Below are 27523 nucleotides of genomic sequence, written 5' to 3'. Positions count from 1 at the left end.
TTTTTTGTTAAACTTAACTTACTTATACATTGCTATATGTTGACTGTACTCATTTTAATTAAGTATTATGAACTTAATGATCTAAATAAAATTAACCATGCATATGTCATTTAAAACTAATTTAATTGACTTCTGGCTGTAACCTCAGAAAATAAATCTTCGTTTCTATATTGTAAGCACAATATACACTAGTAAAAACAGATAAACAGACTTTCCTGTCAATAACAATTAAATAAGAATGGGAAGATGGATTAAAGACCATAACATGTATTCAATATCAATCGATGTTCCTTTTAATAGTGACTACAAAATAGGCCATTAATGTGGCTACACATACACAATACATAAATAAAAACATTAATAATACCAGATCCTATTGAGAAATCATCCAAGGCAACTCAGTGAGGAGATTTGCATATTTTGATGAAGATTTAGGATGCATAATGTCCAGTCCCAAAAAGAGTCTCTAATATATCTCAAATGTATACAGTTTTGATGGATACTTGAAGTCGAGGACATCGGTAAGTCCAAACAGGAGCCATCATGCATTTGACAGGTTTGGCAAACCTCTGACAGTCCTATGATAATCCAAACTGTGTTGGGCTGATGGCAAATTTTTCCCGTGGGCAGCCGCATGCACCTCTGATTCCTCACAACTCTATTGGTAGAGACAAAAAGAAACAGGAGTTCAGGTGGTTGCTACCAAACAACATTAAATAGCTAAATACTGAATAGGAAATAACTACAAGTGAAGTTACAAAAGTCCAGTGAGAATGATGCATGGATGAAACACCTTAGTTTATCAGTTAAAAATTACCTTAGTTAAAATTACCTAACTTCTATTTAAAAAATAAAAAAAGGTTATAGAGGTTGTGTAATTACATTATTCCAGGTGTTTTTAGTTATCAAATTTTAAAGAAAACTGTGATTTTACTCAGTGTAACAGTGCATGTCATTGTGTTTTCCTGTCAATCAAAGAATTGTTAAAATTTAGGTATTACATTTTTTGTTTATTTTGGCAACTTATAAAGCATAAGAATGTGTATTTAATTTAGATATTAAAACTGTTTGAAAATGGCTATATGAAAATTATAGAATACAAGTTCTATAATTTAAATGTCATCTTCATTTTGCACCAAACTTTGCACGTCATAATACAAATTTTATTAAATAAATAAATAAATACATTGCCATTTTACACATTACATTAAGGTTTACATTAAATTTTTGCTAAAGCTACATTTAATTGACTTTTTCTTCAAATTTAATGTCACTGGCAAATGACAGTTCAGTGATTCAGTGTTATCAGTTAGCTTTATTGAAAGACTGACAGATAATAAGAAACTGCATTAGGATATTTTTATACTGTTTTTACTGTTGCACACATAATATCTGTGTAAAAAAACAGTAAAAAATTACTGTTGCACTTCAGATATCAAATGTAAGTTAATTCTATGGAGCCCACTATTGTTTGCAATTTTACCAATGTTTTACTTGCCTGCAAATAATTATAGCTGTAGTTGTATCTAATGTTTTTCTTACCTGGATGTGAAGTTTGAAGATCCACAGGTAACAAAATCACTTTGGTATCTAAAGACCAAGAACATGCATTTTAGAATGAGGTGCATACAGTTTAAATGGTTCTGTAAACATCAGTAGTAAATGTAATTTAAGTTAAAATAAATTGTAAATCTGTAATTTATTCACTATGCAGCATTAAAAAAAACTTATGGACTAAATCTCTAAAACACAAACTTTAAGTTATACTTTCTCTTACGTTAAACACAAACTACTTAACTGTTGCATACGTTTCTGCATTTAATATCCATCCTTAAAGTGCTGCTATAACTTAGGTGAGCTAACTTTAGCTAAGTTAGCGCTAGCAAACTGAACCCCCACACCCCGACCGCCCACCAGTGACCTTGTTAATCGGTTCTGCAACGTTAGTTATACCTACTAAGTGTTTTAAAACTACTTTCACTATTTTTTCTCAATAATATCACTTTTAATCATTAGCATAAACTAGCGTTGGTTAGCGTTAGCCAACTTAGCTTTCCATGTGAGAGCAGTCTAACTGTTAACATACCTGAGGCTACCCAGCAAACAATGAGTTGGCGGACCGTCGGCGTTTTTTGGTCGGCACAAATTCAGCGGCTTGATATGGGCGGACCGCCGTCGGCTTACCAGCGGCAAGCCGCCCATTCTAAAAGTTATGTCGGCCCACCGGCGTTTTTTTGGGTGGCACGCCGCCAGCGGATTACTGTGGGTGGACCGCCGTCTGGACAGTGGCTAACCGATGGCCCACCCGGTGATGTTTTTAATGTTGTTGGCTGTTCTGTACCTGATATAAGTACTTTTGTTTAACACTTTTTACATTTTAAACGAATGAGGCACTAAATAAAAATATGGTTATTAATAAAAGCAATTAGTAAATAAAACTACAAGAGGTTTTAAATAAAACAGGTTATTATTAAAACAAAACAAAATTAAGTTTAAAAATCAAGATTTAATATTAAATGTCATTATTTAATATGTTTATGAATTGTTTAAATGTTTATGTAAATGCTGCGTGACTTTAAAGTGTCCATTACCGAGCCCCATTCAAACACTGCAGCATAGAGCGTTGTCATGGAAACGGAGCAACGACACGACACCTGACCGTCAACAGCACTTCTCTCATGCGGCAGTTTTCACTAATTTCAGGTAAGTTTAGTCGCTAAAATCACGCAAATGTTACATATAACTGTTTCTGACACTTTTCTTACTGGTAATTGACATATTTCTGTTGAACATGTTTTTTATAGAGACTGTTGTGTCTTTGGAAAAAGTCCGTTAGAGTTTTAGCAGAGGTAACGTTAGCATTAGGCTAGCTATTGTTTATAAAAGTGTTGGCTTTTAATTACATTTTATGTGTAGATGAGAGGTTTGACAATGTTTTATTGGAGGTAGTCTACTTTATTAAGCCTAAAATAAGCACTGTACTGTCAACAAGAGCGAATTAAAATGTTAAAGTTAGTACATATGTGTTACTTTGATATTTCACAGTTATGTAACGTTAAGTTAAACTAATATTAATTTTAAAAAGTGCTCTGTGGTTTCAGGAGTGACAAAATTACCCCTACAACAGAAGAGAAGAGCCAAGATGAAGGGAGCTAATCACAGAGCTGGAGGAAACACAGGTAAGACTATAATTAACTGTTAAATAGATTCATGTGCATTTTTATAAGAAATCCCTACATTATCATGCATCTGATACATGTCTTGATTGCAGTTATTTTAGTTTTGACATCCAAACATAAGTGAGTGGTTTTAAACAATTTTTTACATTGCTTTTCTCAAAGCTGAATTTACAGCGTCAGTGCTCCAGTCCAAAATGTAATATTGTATTCATAATTTGCTGCTGATCAAGCAAGATTACTTATTTTTATCATGTTTTGTTATTTCAGGATTCATTGTTGAATAGAAAGTTTAAATTGAAAAGTATTTGAATCAGAAATCTTAACTCTCTTCTGATCTGTTTTATGCACCCTTGTTTAATACAAGTATCCATTTCTTAAAATGTGTTAGTAATATATATATATTTTTTATTACTTCTTTCTAGATTTTGGATCGTCCTCCACTCACTCTACCACTTTGTTTTTCCTTGCCAGACTTCATTCAAGGTAAGTAATATTATAGTGTCACTTAAAAGTGTTCCCAATGATTACTTTTATTAATGTTAATATTAATATCAACTGCATCAAACAAATTAGCCTATTAGAATGATTTCTGAAGGATCATCTGACACTAAAAGAATGATGCTAACAAATCAGCTTTGACCTCACATTAATAAAATATATGGTCACATTTTATCTGTTGAAGGAGCAGAATCAACATATATTAAGCAGACAGTCTATTAATACTCAAATGGACCATTTACAATGTATTGAAATTAAAAATCATTATTTTTAAACTGTAAAAATATTTCAGTGTTACTTTTAAACTGTAAATTAATGTTATCGATCAAATCAATGCAGTCTTGATATCCAATAAAAAGACAATAAAAAATACAAACATTAATGTCAATAATGATCTAGTTACTGATGATGGACAAAAAAGAATGACTGATGATTCTGTTATTTCAGGATAAGAAAGAAGCCTGCTACAAGAGAGACAGCGGAAGGGAGCCTCGAAGACATTTTTATTAGGATCTGCTAATCATGAGGGGGCAGACAAAAGAACCTGCATTTTCCTTCAGCTTAATATCAGGGGTCGCTACAGCGTAAGGAACTGGATATTACTTTGGCATATGTTTTACACAGCCTTCCAGCTGCAACCCAGCACTGTGAAACACCCATACACTCTCGTATTCACAGACACTTCTACACTATGTTCAAATTCACCTATAGCACAAGTGTTTGGACTGTGGTGGAAACCCACACCAAAACAGGGAGAACATGCAAACTCCACACAGAAATGCCAGCAGACCCAGCCGGGACTCATACCAGCAACCTTTTTGCTGTGAGGTGACAGTCTGAGCCACTGTGCTGCCCCAGTGTAGTTATTAATAACCTCCAGATGTTTTACAGTTTGATTTTGTAATAATAATGCACATTTAGATTTATTGTAATATGTTAATATTTATTCGCAATGTAATTTATTTTTATGTTATTTATAATAACGTTAAATGTCATAAGAATGTTATAATTTAATATAATATTATAATAAATAATTATAATAATGTTAAAATATAAATAATAATTTTTTTTAATAGTTTATTTTTATAATGAGAAGTCTCAAAGTTTGTCTTTATTATAGAAAACTCATTGTTGAATGGCTACCACTTTACAATAAGGTTGTATGTATTAGTTAATGCATTTACTAACATAATAAACAATACATTTATTACAGTATTTATTCATCTTTGCTAATGTTGGTAAATGGTAACAAGTTGTTAATTGTTTATTCATGTTAACTCGCAATGTATTAACTAATGTTAACAAGCATGACTGATTTTATTAATGCATTAGTGAATGCTGTACATAAATTATGCTGTACAGGTATTGTTCATATTAGTTCATATTTAAACCATTAACATTACTTATAAAACTACTGTAAAATGTAACTGTTGTATGTATGTTGTTATATTATATTTGTATATATTTTATATGTATTTTATATTTATTTTGTTGTTAACGTATGTGTTTTTGAAACATTTCATTAAGTGTTTAATGTATGTTCGTTATGCAGTATTATAAATAAATGTTATAATGATTAAGTATTTTGTACTTGATTTCATTATTGGACATATTTATATTGAATACAATTGTAAAGGCTAATATAATATTTAAAAATGACATGTGGACCGACCGCGGGCCGCCAGCACACACTTATTTAAAACAAGCGGTCCGATGGCGGACCACCGTCGGAAAAGCGGCGGGAGCCGATGGTGGGCCGCTGGAATAACGATGAGCAAATTGACGGTGGACCGCGGGCGGCGCCCGCCAGTGGACCGCCGACTTTGCCGCCGGCGGGCCGCCAGTGGCCCGCTGGTCTTATGTTAGCTGGGTACAGTACAATTTACAAAGCTAAAACCTCACCTGCCTAGCGAAGACAGCAGTTTTGCATGACTTTACAATTATCATTCGGCTAAATTTGCAACTTACCGTGTTAATCAGATCCGCTGCTGGGAGCAGTTAATGTCGACCATTGCAGAAGCTGCGTCTGCCTGCTAAATCCCGGGCAATGAAAAAGGAGTCACGCAAAACTATAAAAATCACGTTTTATGAACACCTGCCCACATCGACAGCTGCTCTAATAAATTGTCTGTGTCAACTCACTTTTATAACATTTATTCTACACAATAACCACGTAAAAAAATCTACTCAAATAAATTGCATTAGTTTTATTCAAAATATACAGTTATATAAAAACTGATATATTTTAAGTAAGCAAATTAAATTTTTTTGGTATAAAACAAATAAAATTAACTAGATTGCAATTATTTAAAGTAGATAGAACCAACTTTGTAAGTGTAGCACTTTTTACAGTGCAATTTTTATCCTGCAATTCATCTATTGTTCTTTATTTTGCAGTAATTAGAACTTTTATCCTGCAATTCATCTATTTCTTTTTATTTTAGTGATTAGAACTTTTCTCCTTCAGTTTATCATTTTTTTCTTTGTTTTACTGTAATTACAACTTTTCTCCTTCAATTTATCTATTTTCTTCTTTATTCTACCGTAACTGCAACTTTTCTCCTTCAATTTATCTACTTTCTTCTATATTTTTACTGTAATTGCAACTTTTATCTTTCAATTTATAATTCTTTTTTATTTTATTTTAATGTAATTGCAACTTTTAACCTACAATTCATCTATTTTTTTTTTTATTTTACTGTAATTGCTACTTTTATCCTACAATTCAAAATTTTTTTAATCTTTATTTTATCTTAATTGCAATGTTTATCCTGCAACATGTATTTCTTCATTATTTTGGCTTGGCTTAGCATATTTCCCCCAATCCGTCAACCTGACATCATCAGCGAAAAATTGCCATTCCAGAGCAGAAGCAGATTTTAATTAAAGATTAACCAAAACAAATAGTTTTTTTTTTTCGTAGACTAAAATGCACAGATTAATTTTTCACCTAAAACCTAACAATGTGTAAAGTAGACATTGTAAATGTTGATATCATGAAGACTTCGGGGTTTTGTTTTCTTCCACAAATGCAGATGCAAACACGAACACCCATTTACTAATTTATCGGTTTCGTAAGTCCGAAAAATGGATTATTAAAATGAGAAGACACTAATGCCCTCTTTTCACTCCAAAATTGCCTTATTTGTGTTTATTCAATATAAATACATCGAGCTGTTTCTATTGGATTGCACAGCCTTGAGCCATTGGAGGAATTCTCTGCTGGTTATATTAGGTTAAGGGACGGTTCTGGCATAAGACAATAAACACTAAATTATACAATCACTCATATTATCATTATAAAATCTCCCTGTGTCGGGGTGGACGGTTTTTCCCATCTCAGTGTTTTTAAGGTGAATTACGGCCTCCACCAGAGACTGTGGGTGGCTCTTCTTGATTATGATCTGAATTTATTTAATTTGTGTTCCTCTCCAGAGCCTACGAGCATTTCAACAGTCTGCCTTTATTAGAGCCGTCCACAGATCGTACCCCAGCAGATAATGTATTCAGAGAGCCTGTATGCTGCATAAACCCATATCATTAGATACCAGGCTGCCCATCAAGGCTGCTTTTTCGGAATAATTTACAAATCAACTCGAATTTCAAAGCATACATAACTTACATGGCGTATTAATGAGAGTGTGTTAAAGGGATAGTTCACGTATTACTCCATTATAATGGGGGAAGTGCAGCCTTAAAATGAGAATTGTCATTTTGATAATTTATGCTTTATCACTCTATTTCAAACCATTAGAAGTTACTAGTTTGTCATCAGGAGATTTTTAGTGATGTATATTTATATAAAAGAACAAGGTTAGAATAAGATAAGAGCTTTGTTTTACATAAATGCATATGTTACACTGAATCATGGTGGACTAATATGTTGGCATTTTATCATTTTAAAGGGGATCTATTATGCAAAAGTTACTTTAATAAGGGGTTTAAACTTAGTTGTGTGTTAACTGTGTAAATAAATATCCAGAATCCAATGCTAGAAATTAATTGATTCAATTAATTATAATAGAAAGCATGGTCTGCTTTCTGTTCGTTGCTTCAACACGTCAATGCAGCAGCCATCTATTATTATGTGTTTAGGTACTGACAGTCTCTGTTCCGGATTTGTTTACCTAGGTGAATGTGTAAAGTATCACAAGCAATGTATCAAAATTTCACTGATTTCCTAAAATAAACTTTGCATTTGGGGATATTCCAGAGCAGCTCTTTGATAATGCGCTGAACTCTCCTTCCTCTCTATGCAGTGTTGGATGAAGACAATATCCAGCCTATTCCTCTTTCTTTTTCTACTTTGGAGAAGAGAGCAGAACAAAGTATCACTGCTTGAACTGACTCTGAAATGTTTTACATTTTTTTCAGAATGGATTCATTAATACGCAAAAATTTCGGACTTCAGTGTGCAAAGACCTTTAGGGTGAATAATTAATAACAGGATGACCTAACCTTTTAAAATAAGTCGTTATGTATTAGCAATAAACAGGCTGAAAACCACAGACTCGCATTAAAGTATAGGGACCTTAGCTCATTCCTTACAACATTGGGATGTCAAAATAAGGGATACGACATCTCAATTCACCTGTATCACATGTCTTTGAACTGTGGGGGAAACCGGAGCACCCGGAGGAAACCCACGCGAACATGGGGAGAACATGCAAACTCCACACAGAAATGCGAGCTGACACAGCCAAGGCTCGAACCAGCAACCTTCTTGCTGTGAGGCGACAGCACTACCTACTGTGCCACTGCGTCGCCATCACCAAATTATTATTATATTAAATAATATATTAAAATAACTAAATATTTTAGTCTGGAGCTGTTTCATTGTAAATAAACAGTTAAATGGTCAGTAATATGTTTTATAAATATTATTATTTACAAAGGATAGAATAAAGAGTATACATTAGAAAAAGCTGCAAATAAATTAGCAAACATTTTTAACAATTAAAATTAAGAATTATCATAAAAAATCAAGGTATCAAATCTCATTAATCTTTACTGTATGTCTTGAATATTCTGATTAAAGAGCAACAAATGAATCTCTAATTTAGATTTTTCGTTTGATTACATGAAGTAACAGAGGTGTCACTTTAAAAACACACAGATCTAACATTATAATGGAAGCATTCAATTGCTTTCCTAACTTTTTATGCTCATTTATGACAAAAAATTAGTTGTGTTTGAAAGAAAACCCACCAAAATCGACATATTTTGATATTATTATTGTTATTAATTATGTGTGTTTATACCTGTTCAAACCATTCAAACACACACCCAAAACCAAGACTTTCACTCCACTTCAAATCTCGTGTACAGAATCAGTTTGGGAAACCGCATCTATTTATCACTATGGAGCATCTCAGCAAACAGTCACCCACCACTACATGAGTGTTTAATTGATTGCATAGAAGGGGCAGTGGCACCTGTGATGAAAATGAAGGGAATCCTTTTGTGTTTATATATATATTTTTCAAAGTGTTTTTATGCCTAAATAAAACAAAAGCACATAAAAGAATCACATTTAAGAGCAAGGGGCGTCCCCTGGTGGTTTGGCGGTATGTGTTGCTTATAGTGTGGATTGGTTCTTTATTGCCACCCTTCATAGAAAGATTGAAAATATGGGAGAATAATGGGAAAATACATTTTATGAGTTGATGGTGGGATTAAACTGTAAAATATTGGAGAATCCCGGGAAAAATGGGAGAGTTGACAGGTATGCCCTAGCTGCATCTGGAAATTGATTTATTGAAAGTGTTGATGTTATTTTATCTCAAGAAGATTTGAAATCTGCATGCACAAACAGAACGCCATATATCAATCTAATCATTAAAAATAAATAAACCACGGTTTACACTTCTGCAGTCAAAAACGAGCGAGACAGTCTAATAAACCCTAAAAGTAAATATGCAATAAAGTAATGCAATAACAGACAGCCCGAGACGTGTCTGCCTGTGATGCGCGGGAGGAAGCCTTTTGAATATTCACATTCAGAGCCCATCCGTTCAGCTCCTGCGTTCTTTACATAAGGAAGCGACAGAGTTGATTTTTACACTGTCAGGAGAAAATGTCAGGGCCACTTTCCATAATGTTTTTTTGACAGAGGCGGTTGCAAAGAGAAAGAGAGCGAGTGAAAGAGAAAAAGAGAGAGAGAGAGCGAGAGAGAGAGAGAGAGAGAGAGAGAGAGAGAGAGTGAGAGAGAGAGTAAAATGCATACACAAGAAAGATTATTCCAGCTAATCAATTTCAAGATTTTCAGCAGTCTATTACTGGCGCTCACACACAAGTTGTTTTTTTGTGAATTGTGGGGACATTCCAAGGGTTTTCATTACTTTTATACTGTACAAACTGATCCTAATCCTAAATGTTTCCTTTACCCTATTCCCAAACCCTACACGTAGCCCTACCCATTATTAGAATACCGTGAAGTTTTACTTTCTGAGATATTTTTTAGGGATGTCCCAATCAGGTTTTTTTGCCTTCGAGTCCAAGTGATTTGACTTTGAGTATCTACCAATATCGAAACCTGATCCGATACTTCTATAGTACATAAAGAATGAAGAAGAGCGATCCAGCATGTTCCTTATTTTTATATTTAATTTACCTTATTTTATCATTCAACAACTCTGTTAACAAACAGAGCATTTCTGTCAGGTAGCTTGAACAGTCAAGTAATAACTAAAACAAATTCTTCACTTTTGAACTTTAGTGCAACAGTAAATATGAAACAAAAAGTAATATAAAAACAGATAACATCTCAACTTAAAATATCTGGCAAGAATTCGCAAGTTTACATATCTCACAGTTTGCTATGGCAATGTTGTCATCATTAACCTTTATAACTCTCTCTCTCTCTCTCTCTCTCTCTCTCTCTCTCTCTATATATATATACTATCTACTCTCTATTTTTTTTCCAGGCCTGGAAAAGTTTTGGAAAAACAGAAAAACTCACAAAGTTTTGGAAAAGTCATGGAAAAAAAGATATGTGTGTACTTGAATATTGGTTGTTTACTTCTTTTCTGTGTTTGGCATTATCTAAATAAATTTTACATAGATATAAATATAAACTGAAACTAAATAGGTTGCGTGCTTTACGATATGCTGTAATAAATTTGAACATCATTGTTTTTCTTTTACCATGCATGATTAAAACACAATTACATTGCATGAAACATTAGGTCATGAAAATTTACTTGAAAGTCTTTGAAAAATCATGGAAAAGTCATGGAATTTTAGTAGTAAAAATGTGTAGGAACCATATGTGTGTGTACATCTATCTATCTATCTATCTATCTATCTATCTATCTATCTATCTATCTATCTATCTATCTATCTATCTATCTATCTATCTATCTATCTATCTATCTATCTATCTATCTATCTATCTATCTATCTATCTATCTATATATATATATATATATATATATATATATATATATATATATATATATATATATATATATATATATTTATATATTTGAGTCCAGAGCAGGAGGTAACGTCCGATTCCAATCGAGTCTGAAAATGTGTGAACGGCCATTTATAAATCTTTAGAAAAATTAAGCATGGCCAGACAGAATCTGTGAATATATATATATATATATATATATATATATATATATATATATATATATATATATATATATATATATATATATATATATATATATATATATATATATATATTTTTTTTTTTTTTTGCCATTTCTGTGCAGAATTTTGTAAACAAAAAAACCGTGGAATGATTTTAAGAGTATAGTTACTATAGACTTCAAACATGAAATCAAACCTTTTTTATTTTTAAGACAGTAGCCAGACAGAAAGTGAAGTGGGAGAGAGAGAAGGGGGTTGGGTCGGGAAATATCCTTGAGCTGGTATTTAAATTTGGGATGCCCTGAAGTGCTACCGCACCACATGTTGGCATGCTTACCACTAGGCTTTTTTCAAACTTTTATTTATGGTTTACAATAGAGCTGAGCCGATAAACAATTTCATATCGTTCTTTCATTTTCTTTTCAGCTTAGTACCTATTATTAATTAGGGGTCTTCCACCGTGAAATGAACCGCCAACTTATCCAGCACATGTTTATACAGCAGATACCCTTCCAGCTGCAACCCATCACTGGGAAAATGCCCATACACTCTCATTCACACACATACACTACAGACAATTTAGCCTACTCAATTCATATAGAGCATGTCTTTGAGCTTGTGGGGGAAATCGGAGCACCCGGAGGAAACCCACGCCAACACAGGGAAAACATGCAAACTCCACACAGAAATGCCCACTGACCTAGGCGAGACTCAAACCAGAGACCTTCTTGCTGTGTGGCGATAGCGTCACCCACTGCGCCACCATGTCGTCCTTATATAATAACATTTCTGAATAATAATATAACTGAAATTAATATAAAGGAATAAATATATATTTGCACTCATTTACATAAGTAAATAGACTCAGTGATAGGCTAAAATGTCATTATACAAATTTACACACACACACACACACACACGCACATACACAAAAACACACAATGCTTCATTCAGATCTCCACAGTGAACGGGCGTTTATGGAGGGGCCCTCGAGATGGTAAGAAACGAACAGACTGATAGCACAGATGGCCTAGTCCATTCCCAGTACCAATTAATCCCCAGTTAAATCTGACACATCTTAACCTGCGCTGGGTCTCATTCAGCACTACAGGAAAACCCATATGGCAAGGAGACACTTTCAGGCAGCAATTTAGACCTGGCATGGTGCCACCAACCCCCCCTTTTGCCGCTAATAGACATGTTTGTTCTACACGTCTAGTCAGCATGCGGTAGTACTGTCCGCCTGCTTTAATGAGGGCCAGTTTTGATATCACCTTGTCTTACATTCATTGCTGCAGGAGCGGAAACAGAGCTAGAGATTCATCAGAGGAAAATGCCTCATTTTGAGAGTAAAAATGGCATTCAGAATGACTACAGGGAAATGTCACGTATAAAGCGTTCAGACAGACCTACAAAAGACGTCAATGTGCTGCATAGGAGCTGTGCGTCAATGTGATTTCATCCTCGTTTTATAATCATTTGGCTTCTAATGAAGTGTACACTTTTGTGAGATAATGCTAAGCTAATATGTTAAGGCAGGGCTTAGGAACTTTTTTCAGCAAAGAGTCACTTCTGATTTTCTTGGCAAATAAATTTTTCACAAGAGCCATTTAATATAATGATTATATATGATTAAAAAGCTATATATTTATACCTGTACATATTCTAGAAAAAAACTTATAGTCTAGAAATGTATGTGCTTTATATATGCCCTTATTATAATGAAGCATGGCTTAATCATAGTAAAAGTGTAAAGATTTTTTGACATATTTATTAGCATTTGTAATATAGCAAAACCACATATTGTATGTAACTAAATCTAGTTTAAAGCAACTTTTTAGAGGTAATGACTAGCTTGGACCACTTAAGGCCCTGTCATTGATATTCAATTGATCTTGTTGTTTATTGACATATTCCCGGACTTTGGTCTTTTGAATATATTACTTGTTCTCAGGTAACGTGTTTTGGCTGAGTGCAGAGACAAGTTAATAATTAATAATGTTACCACATGCCTTCATTTCCTATAATGTATAAACCTATTGTACGTTATACGTTTATAATGGCCATTATTGATTATTAAAACTAATATTCAGCAAAAGAGAGGGTGTGTTTCTTATTTTTCAATGAGAATGAAATAAGGCAGTAATGTTATAGGCTCTGTTTTGTTATGAATATTAATACAATGAGATGGCGGTCATATAAAATTTAGCTGCCCGACGCCTCAACATTTCTGCTGTCTGTTAAGTTGCTAATATCAAAATGAAAATAGGCAGTTCTTTATATCATGTTCATTTTATTGTTAAGATAGATATTGTTAAGTGAAACAGCGTAGCCAGGATTATGTGAATGAGGTTATAAAGTACACTGTTCCCTTTAAGGATTTACATGACATGTCCTCTGGAGTTTGTTTCACAATGTTTTAAACTACAATATTTGAATCTACAGCTTAGTTTACAACGTTTGCAATGTTTACAGTGCTCTACTTGCATTAAGTCTAAATCCCAAATATCAGAAAAGATAACAGATTGTTGAGATTTAATTTATGTCAGTAAAAATGTTATTGATTCATACACTTAATGACAGAATCCATTTTATTAATTTTCCTTCTTTTTCTCTGATTTACCACAGCGGAATGAATTACTTGACAGATTTATGTATTTTAGATGGTTTGTGTATGTGTTATATGTTTGTAAAAATAATTTCTAATTGCACCTTTAGTAAAGACTAAATACACTGTCTTGTCCCGATAGGTGAATTTAAAGGTTTTTGCAAAAAAGCAAAAGTGGAAAATCTTAATTTGTCAAAAAATAAAAAAATAAATAAAAAAAAAGTCTAAAGTGACATTTATGAAAAAAGTTATTTTATTTACTAGATAATTAATTTTCATTACATATAAAATGAAACTCTGAGCCTAATTATAGGAGCCTGATAGAAAATGCTAATTTACAAAAAAAAAGAAGTCTGATGGATTTAGAGGGTTTTCTTGAATTTAAATTATTTTGCAAATTATGTTTAACAGAGCAAGGACAGTTTCACAATATGTCTCATAATATTTTTTCTTCTGGAGAAAGTCTTGTTTGTTTTATTTCAGCTAGAATAAAAGCAGTTTTAAATTTTTTAAAAGCCATTTTAAGGTCAAAATTAGTGGCTATATATTTTTTCTATAGTCTACAGAACAAACAATTGTTGCACAATACCCTGGCTAATTACCCTAACCTACCTAGTTAACCTAATTAACCTAGTTAAGCCTTTAAATGTCCATGCCCCAGTAGAGCTTTATGTCTAGCAACGCCCCTGGTTGGTGTAATAAAGTATGGTTCAAAAACCTGGTATTAGTACTTTTGTTGTTTTACAGACTTAATGCTCTCTTTCTATTTATATCACTTCTTATACAATATATTGTTTCAAACTACAAAAAATTCAATAAAAGTCACTTTGTTACACTCCAAAGTTGAACATTTACCTTCAAAGTAAAAAACAACAACAGATCAAGGTCCTTCAATGCACTTCAAATCTGTAAATAAATGAAAAACATCAGTGAATTACAAAAACAGCTCATCAGCAGATATATCTTTTACAGCAGTGGTTCTCAAACTGTGGTACGCGTACCACTAGTGGTACGCGGGCTTCCTCCTAGTGGTACGCGGAGGAATCGCTGAATAATGAAAGAAACAATTAACACTTTTAATCCTTTGATGCGTAATATAACATCGATGTGATCAGCATTGGCTGTTTTGTGAAGCGTACGATCACAACGCTGTGCTTAGAATGTTTATTTTAGTGCTTTGTGACATAAGCTGCTGAAAATCAGTTTCCGAAGTTTAAGAATTGATTCTGAAGGGTGATTTGACTGACATGAAAAGTAGCCAATCACAGTCGACCTTTTCTAGTCGCGTGAAACGTAAGGGCGGGACAAAGGCTTTCTGTGTTGCAGAGACAGAGAAAACAACTTAAAAACAAATGTTTTGTTGAAATAATGCTTCTCGGATGTTTTCACTATAGAGATGTCTAGCAGAGTAATTAAACCGCGGACATATTTCCTGCCTTTTTGATGATCTACATACACGTTTCGCTCTCCAACAGCCAGTCGACTCGCCTCTGACCTGTCACTCCTCTAAATACAGTCTGAATGGCGGCGCGGGAATGGAGGTATTGCGCAATTACTCATTTCTGCAAATGTGGCGAGTGCTTTATTTTAACACGAGAGAGCGCATTCATGTACGCAAATCGCTAAAACAGATATGCTAGCTCCTAAATAGGCTTTTTTTTTTTCAAATGAACTCCAAGTCCTCTCATGATCGCCTGTGTGCTCAGATTGAATACAATCGCGATCTCTCCACTATTAAAGTAGACATTATTTATCTTTATTCCTTGACTAAATTTAGTCAAAAGTATTCAAAGTTATCAAGTAAGTTATTTAGAATTAGATTGATGCATGATCGATGACAATGCAAATGGTCTTCTTATTTGGCTGTGTTGTGAAATGAAACTTACTTTTAGCAAAGGGGGACTTATTTCTTTCTGGATGAGGTATTTGTTGATTTAACGTTATACATTTAGCTGTATTCTGATCTGTCTTAAAGCATTACAGGTCAAAACAATTCGTTGTTACTTATTGTTTATTTATCAAAATTAACAATAAGGCTCTTAAAGCACAGCTTTGATAAATGTAGTGTTGTCATATTTCAAATAATTCAAGTAAAATGAAGTCATTTATTTTTTTTTTTACTGACAGTGTACTTGTATTATTTTTTTTGTATTTTAGATTAAGATCAAGTGTAAAATAAAATCTACATGTGATGTACAGCTATTTAAGAAACAGATTTGCCATATTGTAAAGAAAAATAGTGTAAAATATGTAAATAAAAGGCTAAATTTAAATATTTTTACCATATACTTTAATTAAACCTTTCAAAGCTTGAAAATATTGTTTAAAAATGGGCAAAAAGTGTCTCTATGGCCTTAAAGTTTATGTGGTAGTTTTGCCAGTGCTATTGAAAAAAGATTAATTGTCATGAAAGGAAAAATCGACCATACTTCCTTTGTTAGTGCAATTTCCTATACATGTAGCTTTGAGATTTAAGCAATTAAACCATTCAATCAGGTTTACACTTAAAAAAAGTGATTTCATAATGAAAATCTGATTATTTTTTTTCAAAAGTAACCAACTAGTACTTTTTAAAAGAGTACTTTGTACTTTTACCTAATATTAGTATTATTTACTAAAATTTGTGTTATTTTAGCAGTGTAATAGTATTTTTACTTGAGTAAAAAAAAAGATTTCACAAGCATTAAGTGCAGGTTTATTATATTATTAATATATGATTAATAAATATTTTTATTATTATTATTATTATTATTAATGGTTTTTATGTGTATCTATTCCTATGCAATGTTTTATGGGTTGCTGAGAATACATTTCAGGTCTTCAATACATAGCATGTCAGTCTTGAAAAAAAAATAGGTGCTGGAATTGATTTTCATTAGGCTGTGCCTGTATGAACCCTGTCATATGTACATTTAACATTTCAAGATTTGTCTAAAAGTGTATGAATATGACATATAGCCTATATTTATGAGGTCCAAGCAACATTTCCAGCTTTTGATGAATAGGCTATTATGAATACTTTAAATTTAAGTACAGCAGTTTTCTTTTTACTTTTTAAGAACAGCGCCATTTTTTATGAACCTTTAAAAGCACATTTTAACTAAAACGTTTTTTTTTTTTTTTACCTGCAAGCACAGTTAATGTTCAGACTATTTAAAATGTTTAAAGTGACTGACAATAATACATATTCTTAATAATAGGAATTAATCTGCATCGTTTTTAAACTGTGCACACCTGTAGCTGCTTAATTAGGCCCACAACGCTATTTTTAATACTGGTTAAAAAATAGCGTCGTAAGGTGGTACTTGGAGAGACAATTTTTTTCTAAGGTGGTACTTGGTGAAAAAAGTTTGAGAACCACTGATGTAAGTAAACCCATTGTGCTGTTATGTTGACATGATTTTTATCATTATGCATTCCAGCTGGTAAAACGATCAGCTAAAACCAGCTTGACAAGCCTGGTTTAAGCTGGACATAGCTGGTTTTGGCTGGGCTCCCAGCCTGGCTAGGCTGGTCAAGCTGGTTTCAGCTTGTCATCTCCCAGCCCCTCTAAAACCAGCCTGGTTAACCAGCTAAAACCAGCCAACCAGGCTAGGCTAGTTTAAGCAGTTTTTTTTCAGCAGGGTGTTGTTGCAGATGAAATATAACACAGATAATGCGATTTAAATATTTTCCAGTTGGCTAGATATTAACTAATAGTCATTCAAACATCTTTACCGAAGCCTCTCTAGACGGTTGGTCTCGCGCGTCCATTATGTTTGTAGTTTATTTACACTTTTCACACGCATTTGTAGTTCTATTGGAATTTGGGTCCAATGCGCAATGTACTGTGGGCAATGTCAGCGGTTAAAGTATGAACGCTTCTACACTTAGATTTTTTGCCGGAATTAGCAAACCATCCGGGAATACCTCTGGCACACTCTTTTCAACAAACTATGGTTTGGGACATACTAGTTTTATTTTCAAATATTATTTAGGACAGATAATATGAGGATTGGGACGCAGTTGTTTTGATTCACTAAAAGATTCAGTTCATAAGAGTCATTAATTAAATACGCTGGTTACACTTCATATTTTTGATTCACTCAAAAAGAGTCACTTATCTACTACGCTAAAACTGAGCCCACTGTATTTGTGCAATAGTGAATCGGTTGTTTTAAAATGAATAATAATACTGAATCAAAAATACAAAGTGTTTTATTGTCTACAGAGCAAACCAGAGATGAATTAAAATGTAAAATTCAGTCTAAACGTAAACATACAAGGAACTGCAATGAAGAGTAAAGTGCGCAGAAGTGACTTCTCTGTTCATTAAACTCAGACTAGGTCAACTTCAAAGTTGGACTTTGCGTTTGTGGACGGATGTCTGGTAAACACACTTCCCGTCGGGCTGCAGGTAATTGATCAGCATCTCACTTGTATTGACTTCAAAGTACACGAAGGATCCTGACGTCTGATTGACGGGGCTGGAGAACAATTGCCAAGCCGAGGGGAAGCTCTTCCTGTGGTCGGTGGACGAATCCTCCTCAACACCAGCTCCACTGACGACGAACAAACTCCCATCATCCTCTCTGATGAACTGACAACAGAATAAACAACTCTAAGTTTTTTTGTGTATTGTTCAAATTGACCACCCTTTCGTAATGTTGGGGGCTGTTTTTGCCCGATTGACTTCCATTATAATGACATATTTTGACTGCAAAGCCTTGACACCATATAATCATGCATTCTTGATTGTGTGTGGTTTTCCCTGTTGGGAAGAGGTCAAAGGTGTAATATTTACAGTTGATCATCAGTTGGCAGAATTAACGGTTTAGACAGGCCCTGTGCAAAAAATTATTATATGGCGTAAATGGAGTAAACAGATTATAGTGTGTGTGTGTGTGTGTGTGCATAAATACACTTACTATATTTACTTTATTCTGAGAGCTGAGCTGCTTATTTTTGTTTTCCCAGACATCAAGGTAAGTGCGCAAAAGTCACTAAATCACTCACACTATATACTCCATATAACTCCAAAGTCAAAATCTAAAGCTGCATCCCAAATGGCACACTACACACTTATGTACCTACACACTCAACAGCATGGTATATAAATTTAGTGTCATCCCAAATGGAACACGAAAGACTGATTAAAGGCTGATTTATACCTCTGCGTCAAGCGCACGCGTGTGCTACGGCGCAGCATACGCGTTGACGCATAGCCCTACGCCGTGGCCGTTGGCGTAGCTGACGTGCACCTCTCAAAAAATTTAACTACACGTCGCACCGACGCGTAGCCAAGCTCTGTGATTGGTCGGCTTGGTAGCGCTGACGAGTCTGGGCGGGACCGAGAGCGAGTGGCCCAAGCCCAATGGAGCGATTGTTTACAAGTGTGGAGTCCCGTGAAGGAGGTCTGGATGGAAAGTTTTGTTTTGTGTTTACCTCAAAGGTAAAGTTGTTGCACGTCCGCTGGTTCCTGCCTCAAAATGAGCGAGTTTGAGCCACTTGTACATTCAGAAAAAACAAAATACTAGTGAAGAAACTCGACACAAAGACACATTAACACCTCACTGCCAACTAGTGTTTTGCAAGTGTTAATGCAGACCAAAAGAGACAGCGCGCAGAAGTATAAATGCACAGCTACGCGCGTTGTATGCGCCGTGGGTTACACCGGTCGCTTGATGCAGAAGTATAAACCAGGCTTATGCGTGGACGCATAGCCCTACGCCGTGGCCGTCTATGACGACCAAGCTCTATGATAGGTCGGCTTGGTAGCGCTGACAAGTGTGGACAGGACCGAGAGCCGCGTGAGCCTGATAGAGCGATTGTTTACAAGTGTGGAGTCCTGTGAAGAAGCTTCGGATAGAAAGTTTTGTTTTGTGTTTACCTCATAGTTAAAGTTGTTGCACGTCCGCCGGTTCCTGCTTTAAAATGAGCGAGTCTGAGCCACTTGTACATTAAGGAAGCATTTAGAAAAAACAAAACACCATTGAAGAATCTCAACACAGAGGAGTATTAACAACTCACTGCCAGCTAGCGTTTCAGAAGTGTTATTACAGAACAACATAAACAGCGAACGGAAGTATAAATGCACAGCTACGCGCGTTGCATGCGCCGTGGGCTGGAAGCGATGATGAGTGTGGGCGGGACCGAAAGCCGGGCTAGTCTGTTGGAGCAAGTGTCGACTGTTAACAAGGAGCTCCGGATGAAGACTGTTGCTTTGTGTTTACCTTATGGTTAAAGTTGTTTGCATTCGCTGTGGGTCACGCTGATCACCTGATGCAGAAGTATAAACCAGGCTTAAGGCTGCATCCAAAACTGCCTACTACTCAGTAGGTACTGCATTTGAATTTAAACGTACTACTAGGCCACTAGAAAAGTATGTTCTATACAGTATGAACGTGAGAAGTATGAATGGAATTCGGACATACTACAGCCGCCATTTTGTCATGGTTACGTGACCTACCTGCGTCAGATGTGTCGCTTCACTCCCATTTATGAATTCTCTCACGGGGCATCATGGAATAGCGTAGCGCACTTCAGAATCTCGCAAGAAGTAGCAGGTCCTCCGGGTAGTTCTCGCATACTGATTTTTGAATTCTATGAATTTGGACATACTTGCCTCGCATACTGATTTTAGTGTACTATACGCAGCCTAATGTTTTTTTACTAAGTGGAAATTCAAACTGTTTCTCGGATGACGTTTGACGGTTGCCAAGTTAGTGAAATAAATGACCAAACTACCAAATAATACCTGCCATGAGTATAACCACATTCACCATCAGGAGGCGGTATAATCACAGTCGTAGGAGAATTTTGCTTTCATAATCCAAAATAAATAAATTAAACCAACATCAGTGCGCGAAAGCATCGCCTCCTCTGCTACATGACTAAAGCAGCGGCTTTTGAGTGTGTGAAGTATCCAACACAGGCCCGAATTGGCTAATCGGGAGGACCGTGAGAATTCCCCTTGGGCCGGTCCATTTTTTGGCCACGAGTAAATCTAGACAATTTTGATTATGATTAATCATAATGCTTTAATTGCTACAAAGAAGATAATTGGTGGTTCATTCTGCTGTGGCAAACCCTAACAAAGCAGGAATTAAGCCGAAAAAGAAGGATTGATAGAAAAGATTGAAAAGACCCTTAAACTTAATATTACACTTTTTGTTTTAAACTTTTATATTAAACTTTATTATTTTGGCCTTTGGGGTGACTCAGTGGTTAGCACTGTTGCTTCACAGAAAGAAGGTCGCTGGTTTGAGTCCCAGCTGGGTCATTTGGCATTTCTGTGTGAAGTTTGCATGTTCTCCCCGTGTTGGCGGGTGTTCCGGTTTCCAGTGAATTGGATGAATTAAATTGGCCATAGTATATGTGTGTGAATGAGTGTGTATGGGTGTTTCTCAGTGATGGGTTGCAGCTGGAAGGGCACCCGCTGTGTAAAACATATGCTGGATATGTTGGCGGTTCATTCCGCTGTGGTGACCCCTAATGAAAAAAGGGACTAAGCCGAAGCAAAATGAATAAATGAATTTCTGCCTAAAGCACCGTGTTTTAAACAGACGTTATGTGGCAACACACAATAAAAGATTACTTTCCATGTGTCATCATCTAACCAGCTGTGGCAGCTTTATTAGTTAACTTATAGTTGTAAATAGTTTTGTACACAAGAAACATCTGGGAACGAGTAAATAAAGCTCCAAATGGATGGATTTTAAAGTCTGGCATTGTTTTTTGTCTGCTATCTGCTCATTATATGTCATGGAAACTCAGTTTTTAGGCAAAGGGCAGAGAATTTGACATTTGACTTAGAAAATGAATCCTTTAAATAACAAACATATTTCTTGTTCTGATAAAACCCTGCTGTGTTCAGAAGTGTTTGTTCTCAATGAGAGTTTCTTCTTTAAATACAAGGAGCAATTGATCAGAAGGGTAAACATTAAAATGTCTAATATTGCAGAGGAATTTGTCCTAACACACTGACCTGCAGACTGTGATCATGACCAGACAGATATAGGGAGACGTTGTACTTCTTCAGAAGGGGCCTGAGTTTTGATATGAGACATTTGGTTGGACCGTGATGACCAATGGACCAGATGGGATAGTGACCGACCACGATGACAAAATCTGCCCTGAGGATTAATAAGCAAGATTCATTTGATGACTATCAGATTTATTTCAGTTCTCCTGTGGAATTTTCCCCTTATTTCCTGCTGAACATGTGAGGGGTTGTGTTGTGTGTACAATAAGCTTTGTGTACCACTCAAATCTACTGTCCTTGTGTTCACGATTAAAACACTGAATTAAACTGTAAAAAAGATGAATATTTTGCATAAATCTGTTAATCAACTTCAGTCCGGATCAAAACTACTAAATGTTGTTAAATATTACAGGATTTTAACTCTCTAATTGCTAAGTTCATAATGATATCCGTGATTTGCAATAAGTATGCGAATTGGGAAACATCATTATTTTGGATGCGATATATCCCGATTAATATTTATATAGAACAATTCAGTTAAAGTTTCATATAAATACATATTGTTACGTTTCACGCATGTTTTGTGGTGTTTCGTTGTTTGTTTTCCGTTTTGCGTTCTCTTCTCTCTTTCTTGTTTCAGGTGTGCAATCATTGGTTGAGTGAGCTGTCAACTGCTCAACGAGCGGCCTGTTCACTTGGTAGCTTTGCTAGGTTTTGTTTGCAATTGCTGTGTTCTAGTTTTCTCTTTATTGAGAGATTGATTGATTTATTAGATAAACTTGTGCAGCTCAGTTTATTGTCTAGTGAGAATTTGAACGATCTTCACGAGAACTGGATTATATGAGATCTTGTTTTGCTAACGGCTAACAGTGTGTACTTCACGAGAATTTTAGTAATGTTAGCAGTTTAGGATAACTATGTATTAGTTAGTTAACAGCGGCGTTGCCACATGTATAATTATGTTTGGAAGTTATGAAGTTTAGTTAAGCTACATGCTGAAGATTACGGTTTTGTTTCTGCATTTTTCTTTGATCAGTCAGTTTGGTGGGTTGGGGTTTAGTTTGATCGTTTTGTTATATTTATTTCTTTGTTTTGGCAACACTCCTGTTTTCTTTATTGAATTCAATTATTTAAAATTACATTTACATTTTCCTATGCATTGTTTGAAATTTTCTGTTTAATAAATACTTACTTTTTGTTTCACTTAACAAGCGGTTGTGTCTTCTCCTTATTCATCCAGCATCAGTAGACTCACTGATTGTTACGTTATACCCATTTAATTATTAAACTTAAACACGTAACAATATATACAAAGGCATACGCATGAATTAATGTTAATGTTATGTTTCTTTAATTCATTTTTCAATTAATGTTAATTAATGTTTCTATAGAAACAATCAACAACTGAATTGTTTAAGATTTCTTTGTTTTTAATTTGATTGTGTCATTCGCAATGCTTTATGGGAATGTAGTAATTTCACTGTAAAGTACACAGTCTTGTATCTTTGTTTGTTGTCTGCCTTTTATTTACTTCTCAGCTTCAAATTAAAGTCTGTAATGCTGTGATTCTCCCAGTAGCCAGTTAGTTTTTTTGTGCATAGCTCATAACACAAATAAAGACTATAAAATCCCTAGAATTTGGAAAAACACTTGCAGAACCGGCACTGCTGAAAACTTAGGTGGCACTAATGCAGTCTAATACTCACTTGGTACTTTGAAGTCTCTGCTCAATCCATGCCATTTGTTTGTTAGCAGCAGCCAAGTCCTCTGGCCCTACAGGATCGAGGCCGTCGTATGTATTCCCACACACAACCACAGTGTCGGTCATCAGGATGGTGAGGGACGTGTTGCTGTGAGGAACCTTGAAGTTCAGCTCATAATAGAGGTCTGGGTAGATCCTGAGAAGCACGAACAGAAGCTCCCTGTGGTCATTAATGCTCATCTTTACATTGTTTAGCAGTGTTTTAACTCTGGCTCACCATCTTTCAGACCGGCTGGAGTAGGCGATCTGCGCAGACACATTTCCACGATGATCATGATTTCCTGCTATCAGATACCACGGTATGGTCATCAGTGCAGGATGAGAGAACACTTGTTCATAGCTGAACTGAAGAGCAGAGATCTCTGCATTAGAATTTAAAACATTACTTAAAAGAATATTACAAATTATAACACATATTCTGGGAGGGGGATAACTATCATACTTTTCCCCAAAATTGAAAGAAGACTAAAACGTCATAAAGTGTAACAACAGTTTATATATCCACAAATACATCAAGATTAGAATAAGAATAAAACATATATACAGTTGAAGTCAGAATTATTAGCCCCCCTGAATTATTAGAACGCTTGTCTATTTTTTCCCCAATTTCTGTTTAACGCATTTTTTCAACACATTTCTAAACATAATAGTTTTATTAACTCATTTCTAATAACTGATTTATTTTATCTTTGCCATGATGATAGTAAATAATTTTTGCTGGATATTTTTCAAGACACTTCTATACAGCTTAAAGTGACATTTAAAGGCTTAACTAGGTTAATTAGGTTAACTAGGCAGGTTATGGTAATTAGGAAAGTTATTGTATAACAGTGGTTTGTTCGGAAGACTATCAAGAAGAAAATAGCTTAAAGGGGCTAACAATGTTGTCCCTAAAATTGGGTTTAAAAAAATCAAAAATTGCTTTTATTCTAACCAAAATAAAACAAATAAGACTTTTTCCAGAAGAAAAAAATATTATCAGACATACTGTGGAAATTGCCTTGCTCTGTTAAACATCATTTGGGAAATATAAAAAAAATGAAAAAAAAAAAAATCAAAGGGGGGCTAATAATTCTGACTTCAACTGTAAATATTCATTCATTCATTCATTTTCTTGTCGGCTTAGTCCCTTTATTAATCTGGGGTCGCCACAGCGGAATGAACCGCCAACTTATGCAGCAAGTTTTTACGCAGCGGATGCCCTTTCAGCCGCAACCCATCTCTGGGAAACATCCACACATACTTACACACACTACGGACAATTTAGCCTACCCAATTCACCTGTACCGCATGTCTTTGGACTGTGGGGGAAACCAGAGTACCCGGAGGAAACGGGTACCCACGCGTACGCAGGGAGAACATGCATACTCCACACAGAAACAACTGAGCCGTGGATCGAACCCACGACCCAGCTACCCACTGCGCCACTGTGATACACACCACACCTGACACCAGCAACTGAAATCTGCAGGAAGGTGGCTTTCCAGGAACAGGGTTGGCCACCCCTGTACTAGGGTATATTTGGCACAAATATTTAAAATTACTCAAGGAATTTTAAGAACTATGTGTTGTTGTTTTTTTGTTGTTGTTTGTTTGAACCAAATCGGCACTCATGTCGTGGTACCATTATGTTTCAGGTCAAATTAAAGCAGCTTGACTTAACTCTCATTTACGGAGGAGCTGAGCTACCTTCGTGGAACCTAAAATCCAGAATTGGTGGAAAAAACTAAACTGAAACGTAAACGGCTAGCCAAAGCTAGCTAAGGCAAAAGCTTGTCTGCGTTCTATTCCTCTGCCACTAGAGGGGGCTATTTATCTTTCTTTCTTTTTTAAAACTGCATTATCAGAGTGTAAACCAGTTCATTGATCTCAAATACCCTTCATTTTGTCCAACTGTGCTCTTCAACCTCTCCAGACCTGTTACTTCATCATTACAAACATCAAACCCTGACGATAAGCATGCAGTTAAAGGGCTAGGTCAAGCCAAAATTAACATTTCCTCGTCATTTACTCTAAACTTGTATTCATTTCTTTCTTCTGTTGTAAATAAAACTGTAAACTGATGTTGAAAACCAAACTAGTAAAAACAAATCATAAGAAACTCAAACAGGTCTGGAACAACTATTATATTTCCTTTTTGGGGGGGAGAACTATCCCTTTAACTTGAGGAAACACTGCCTTCCTGATAACGTTACTGCCTCAGAGAACGGTGATCACCTTAAAGCGAGTGTCATCTACGTCTTTGACTCCATCATAGTAGAAATTATCCCCAAGACTGAGGACAAAGTCCAGACCGGAGCTCTGAGCAACCCGGGCCAGTTCTTTCGCAGTGTCGGCCTCATGTGGAGTGTAGAAGGGGTATGAAGGACGACCACCCCAGTCCCCAATCCCTACAAACCTCAGAGAAGATGCTGCAGAGACAGAAAACATTTGCACTTCAACCACGTCTTGAACACTGGGTAACAACTGGTTTTATAAAACATAAAACTTGACTAACTCTACAGAAAGCAATAAATTTTAGGATCACTTTTACAATACTAATTGAATATGCAAAACACTTCTTGCTCTCATTTAGGAATCGCATGAATAATACCATATTTTCAGCTCTAAACGACCATATTTGAGGTAAATTGTCAAGTAGTTTGTATTACTAAATGCTAACTATCATTTGTGCCTCAGTAATTATGCCCTCATCATGCGCTTATGGCAAGCCGTATTAACATTGAACCTAATATGGCAAGCCATTTAAAGGGGAAATAAAGCCATACTAGTCAACCCTCCCTCTTTTCCCGGGATTCTCCCGTATTTTACAGTTATATTCCGCTGTTATCCCATAAAGATATTTTGCAGTATTTCTCCTGTATTTTCAGTCTTTCTCTAAAGCAGGGGTCACCAATCTCGATCCTGGAGGGCCTATGTCCCTGCAGGGTTCAGCTCCAACTTGCTTCAACACACCTGCCTGGATGTTTTAAGTATACCGAGTAAGACCTTGATTAGCTTGTTCAGGTGTGTTTGATTAGGGTTGGAGCTAAAATCTCCAGGACACCGGCCCTCCAGGAACAAGTTTGGTGACCACTGCTCTAAAGGGTGGCAATAAACATTAAAGAGCCAATATTCCCTATATGCCCCTCGCTCTTGAAATGCAAGTCTGTCCTGTGCTTTCATTTTATTTCAGCATGAATACACTTTGAAATAAATAATAAATGTTGGGATTCCCTTTACTTTTTATTACAGGTACCATCGCACCTCCTATGCAATTCTAAAAACAAATAGCAGTGCGTGGCTGTTAGCTGACGCGCTCCATTGTGATAAATAGATGCTGTTTCCCATTGGATTCTGTACACGCAATTTAAAGCGGAGGGAAAGTTTGGGTTTTGGGTGCGTATTTGAACAGACATATACACATAATTAATAATAATAACATCTAAAGATGTCGATCTTTGTGGGGTTTTTTTTAAAACACAACTAATTTTGTCCTCAATGAGCATAAAAACTAGAAAAGCAATGCTTTCATTATAACGTTAGAGGTGTGCATTTTTAAAGTGACACCTGTTTTTTAATGGGTCCCACTTTATATTAAGTGGCCTTAACTAATATGTACTTACACAGAAATTAATAGTTTGTTACAATGTACTTATTGTGTAAATACAGGTATTTATTGTGTACTTATGCTTGCTTAAATACCTGTATGTAATTACATCTGTAATTAACTTTTGTAATTACATTTGTAAATACACTGCTGACCATCCCTTACACCTTAACCCACCCTTAAACCTACCCATCCCACCAAACCTGTCCCTAACCAACCCCAATCCCAACTCAAAAGCACCACAAGGGTTCTCAAATACATTATGAACACAGTAAGTACATTGTATTTATTTTTTTGATGTAAGTACATAGTAGTTAAGGAC

The 27523-nt window shown here is 35.3% G+C and overlaps 2 protein-coding genes and 2 long non-coding RNA genes across 13 annotated transcripts in view; 2 read left to right on the top strand and 2 right to left on the bottom strand.

Annotated features, from left to right (window-relative positions):
• The window catches only part of LOC141380742 (uncharacterized), a 125455-nt gene that overhangs the window by 42252 nt on the left and 55680 nt on the right, over positions 1 to 27523 (top strand). For 4 of the 9 annotated variants that reach the window (XR_015525212.1, XR_015525214.1, XR_015525209.1 and 1 more), the window contains one exon: positions 10604 to 10851. The exons of the other annotated variants lie outside the window; for them this stretch is intronic. The gene's annotated coding sequence lies outside the window, so the exon portion shown is untranslated. Of the gene's footprint in view, positions 1 to 10603; positions 10852 to 27523 lie in introns of those variants that run through there. 9 annotated transcript variants of the gene reach the window in all.
• LOC141380741 (uncharacterized) lies at positions 271 to 5719 on the bottom strand. Its single transcript, XR_015525224.1, has 3 exons — positions 5646 to 5719; positions 1543 to 1590; positions 271 to 658 (listed from the first exon to the last, which is right to left on the bottom strand). It is a non-coding gene; the product is annotated as an uncharacterized LOC141380741 (long non-coding RNA).
• Positions 2631 to 4340, top strand: LOC147831112 (uncharacterized). Its single transcript, XR_015525221.1, has 4 exons — positions 2631 to 2703; positions 3102 to 3179; positions 3602 to 3662; positions 4125 to 4340. It is a non-coding gene; the product is annotated as an uncharacterized LOC147831112 (long non-coding RNA).
• Positions 18067 to 26289, bottom strand: LOC141380740 (tartrate-resistant acid phosphatase type 5). Of its 2 annotated transcripts, XM_087309858.1 has the most exons (5): positions 25830 to 26289; positions 23830 to 23957; positions 23557 to 23748; positions 21854 to 22001; positions 18067 to 18466 (listed from the first exon to the last, which is right to left on the bottom strand). In XM_087309858.1, exons 1-5 carry the CDS (start codon positions 26040 to 26042, stop codon positions 18221 to 18223), a joined length of 927 nt encoding a protein of 308 aa, XP_087165984.1. In that variant the 5' UTR covers positions 26043 to 26289; the 3' UTR covers positions 18067 to 18220. The 2 variants fall into 2 exon arrangements, with proteins under 2 accessions (XP_087165984.1, XP_087165985.1); XM_087309859.1 differs by lacking the exon at positions 21854 to 22001.

The sequence above is a fragment of the Danio rerio genome, chromosome 24 (assembly GCF_052040795.2).
Source record: "Danio rerio strain M-AB ecotype USA chromosome 24, GRCz13ab, whole genome shotgun sequence".
Classification (NCBI taxonomy): Eukaryota; Metazoa; Chordata; class Actinopteri; order Cypriniformes; family Danionidae; genus Danio; species Danio rerio.
This window is presented reverse-complemented; position numbering and strand designations above follow the sequence as displayed.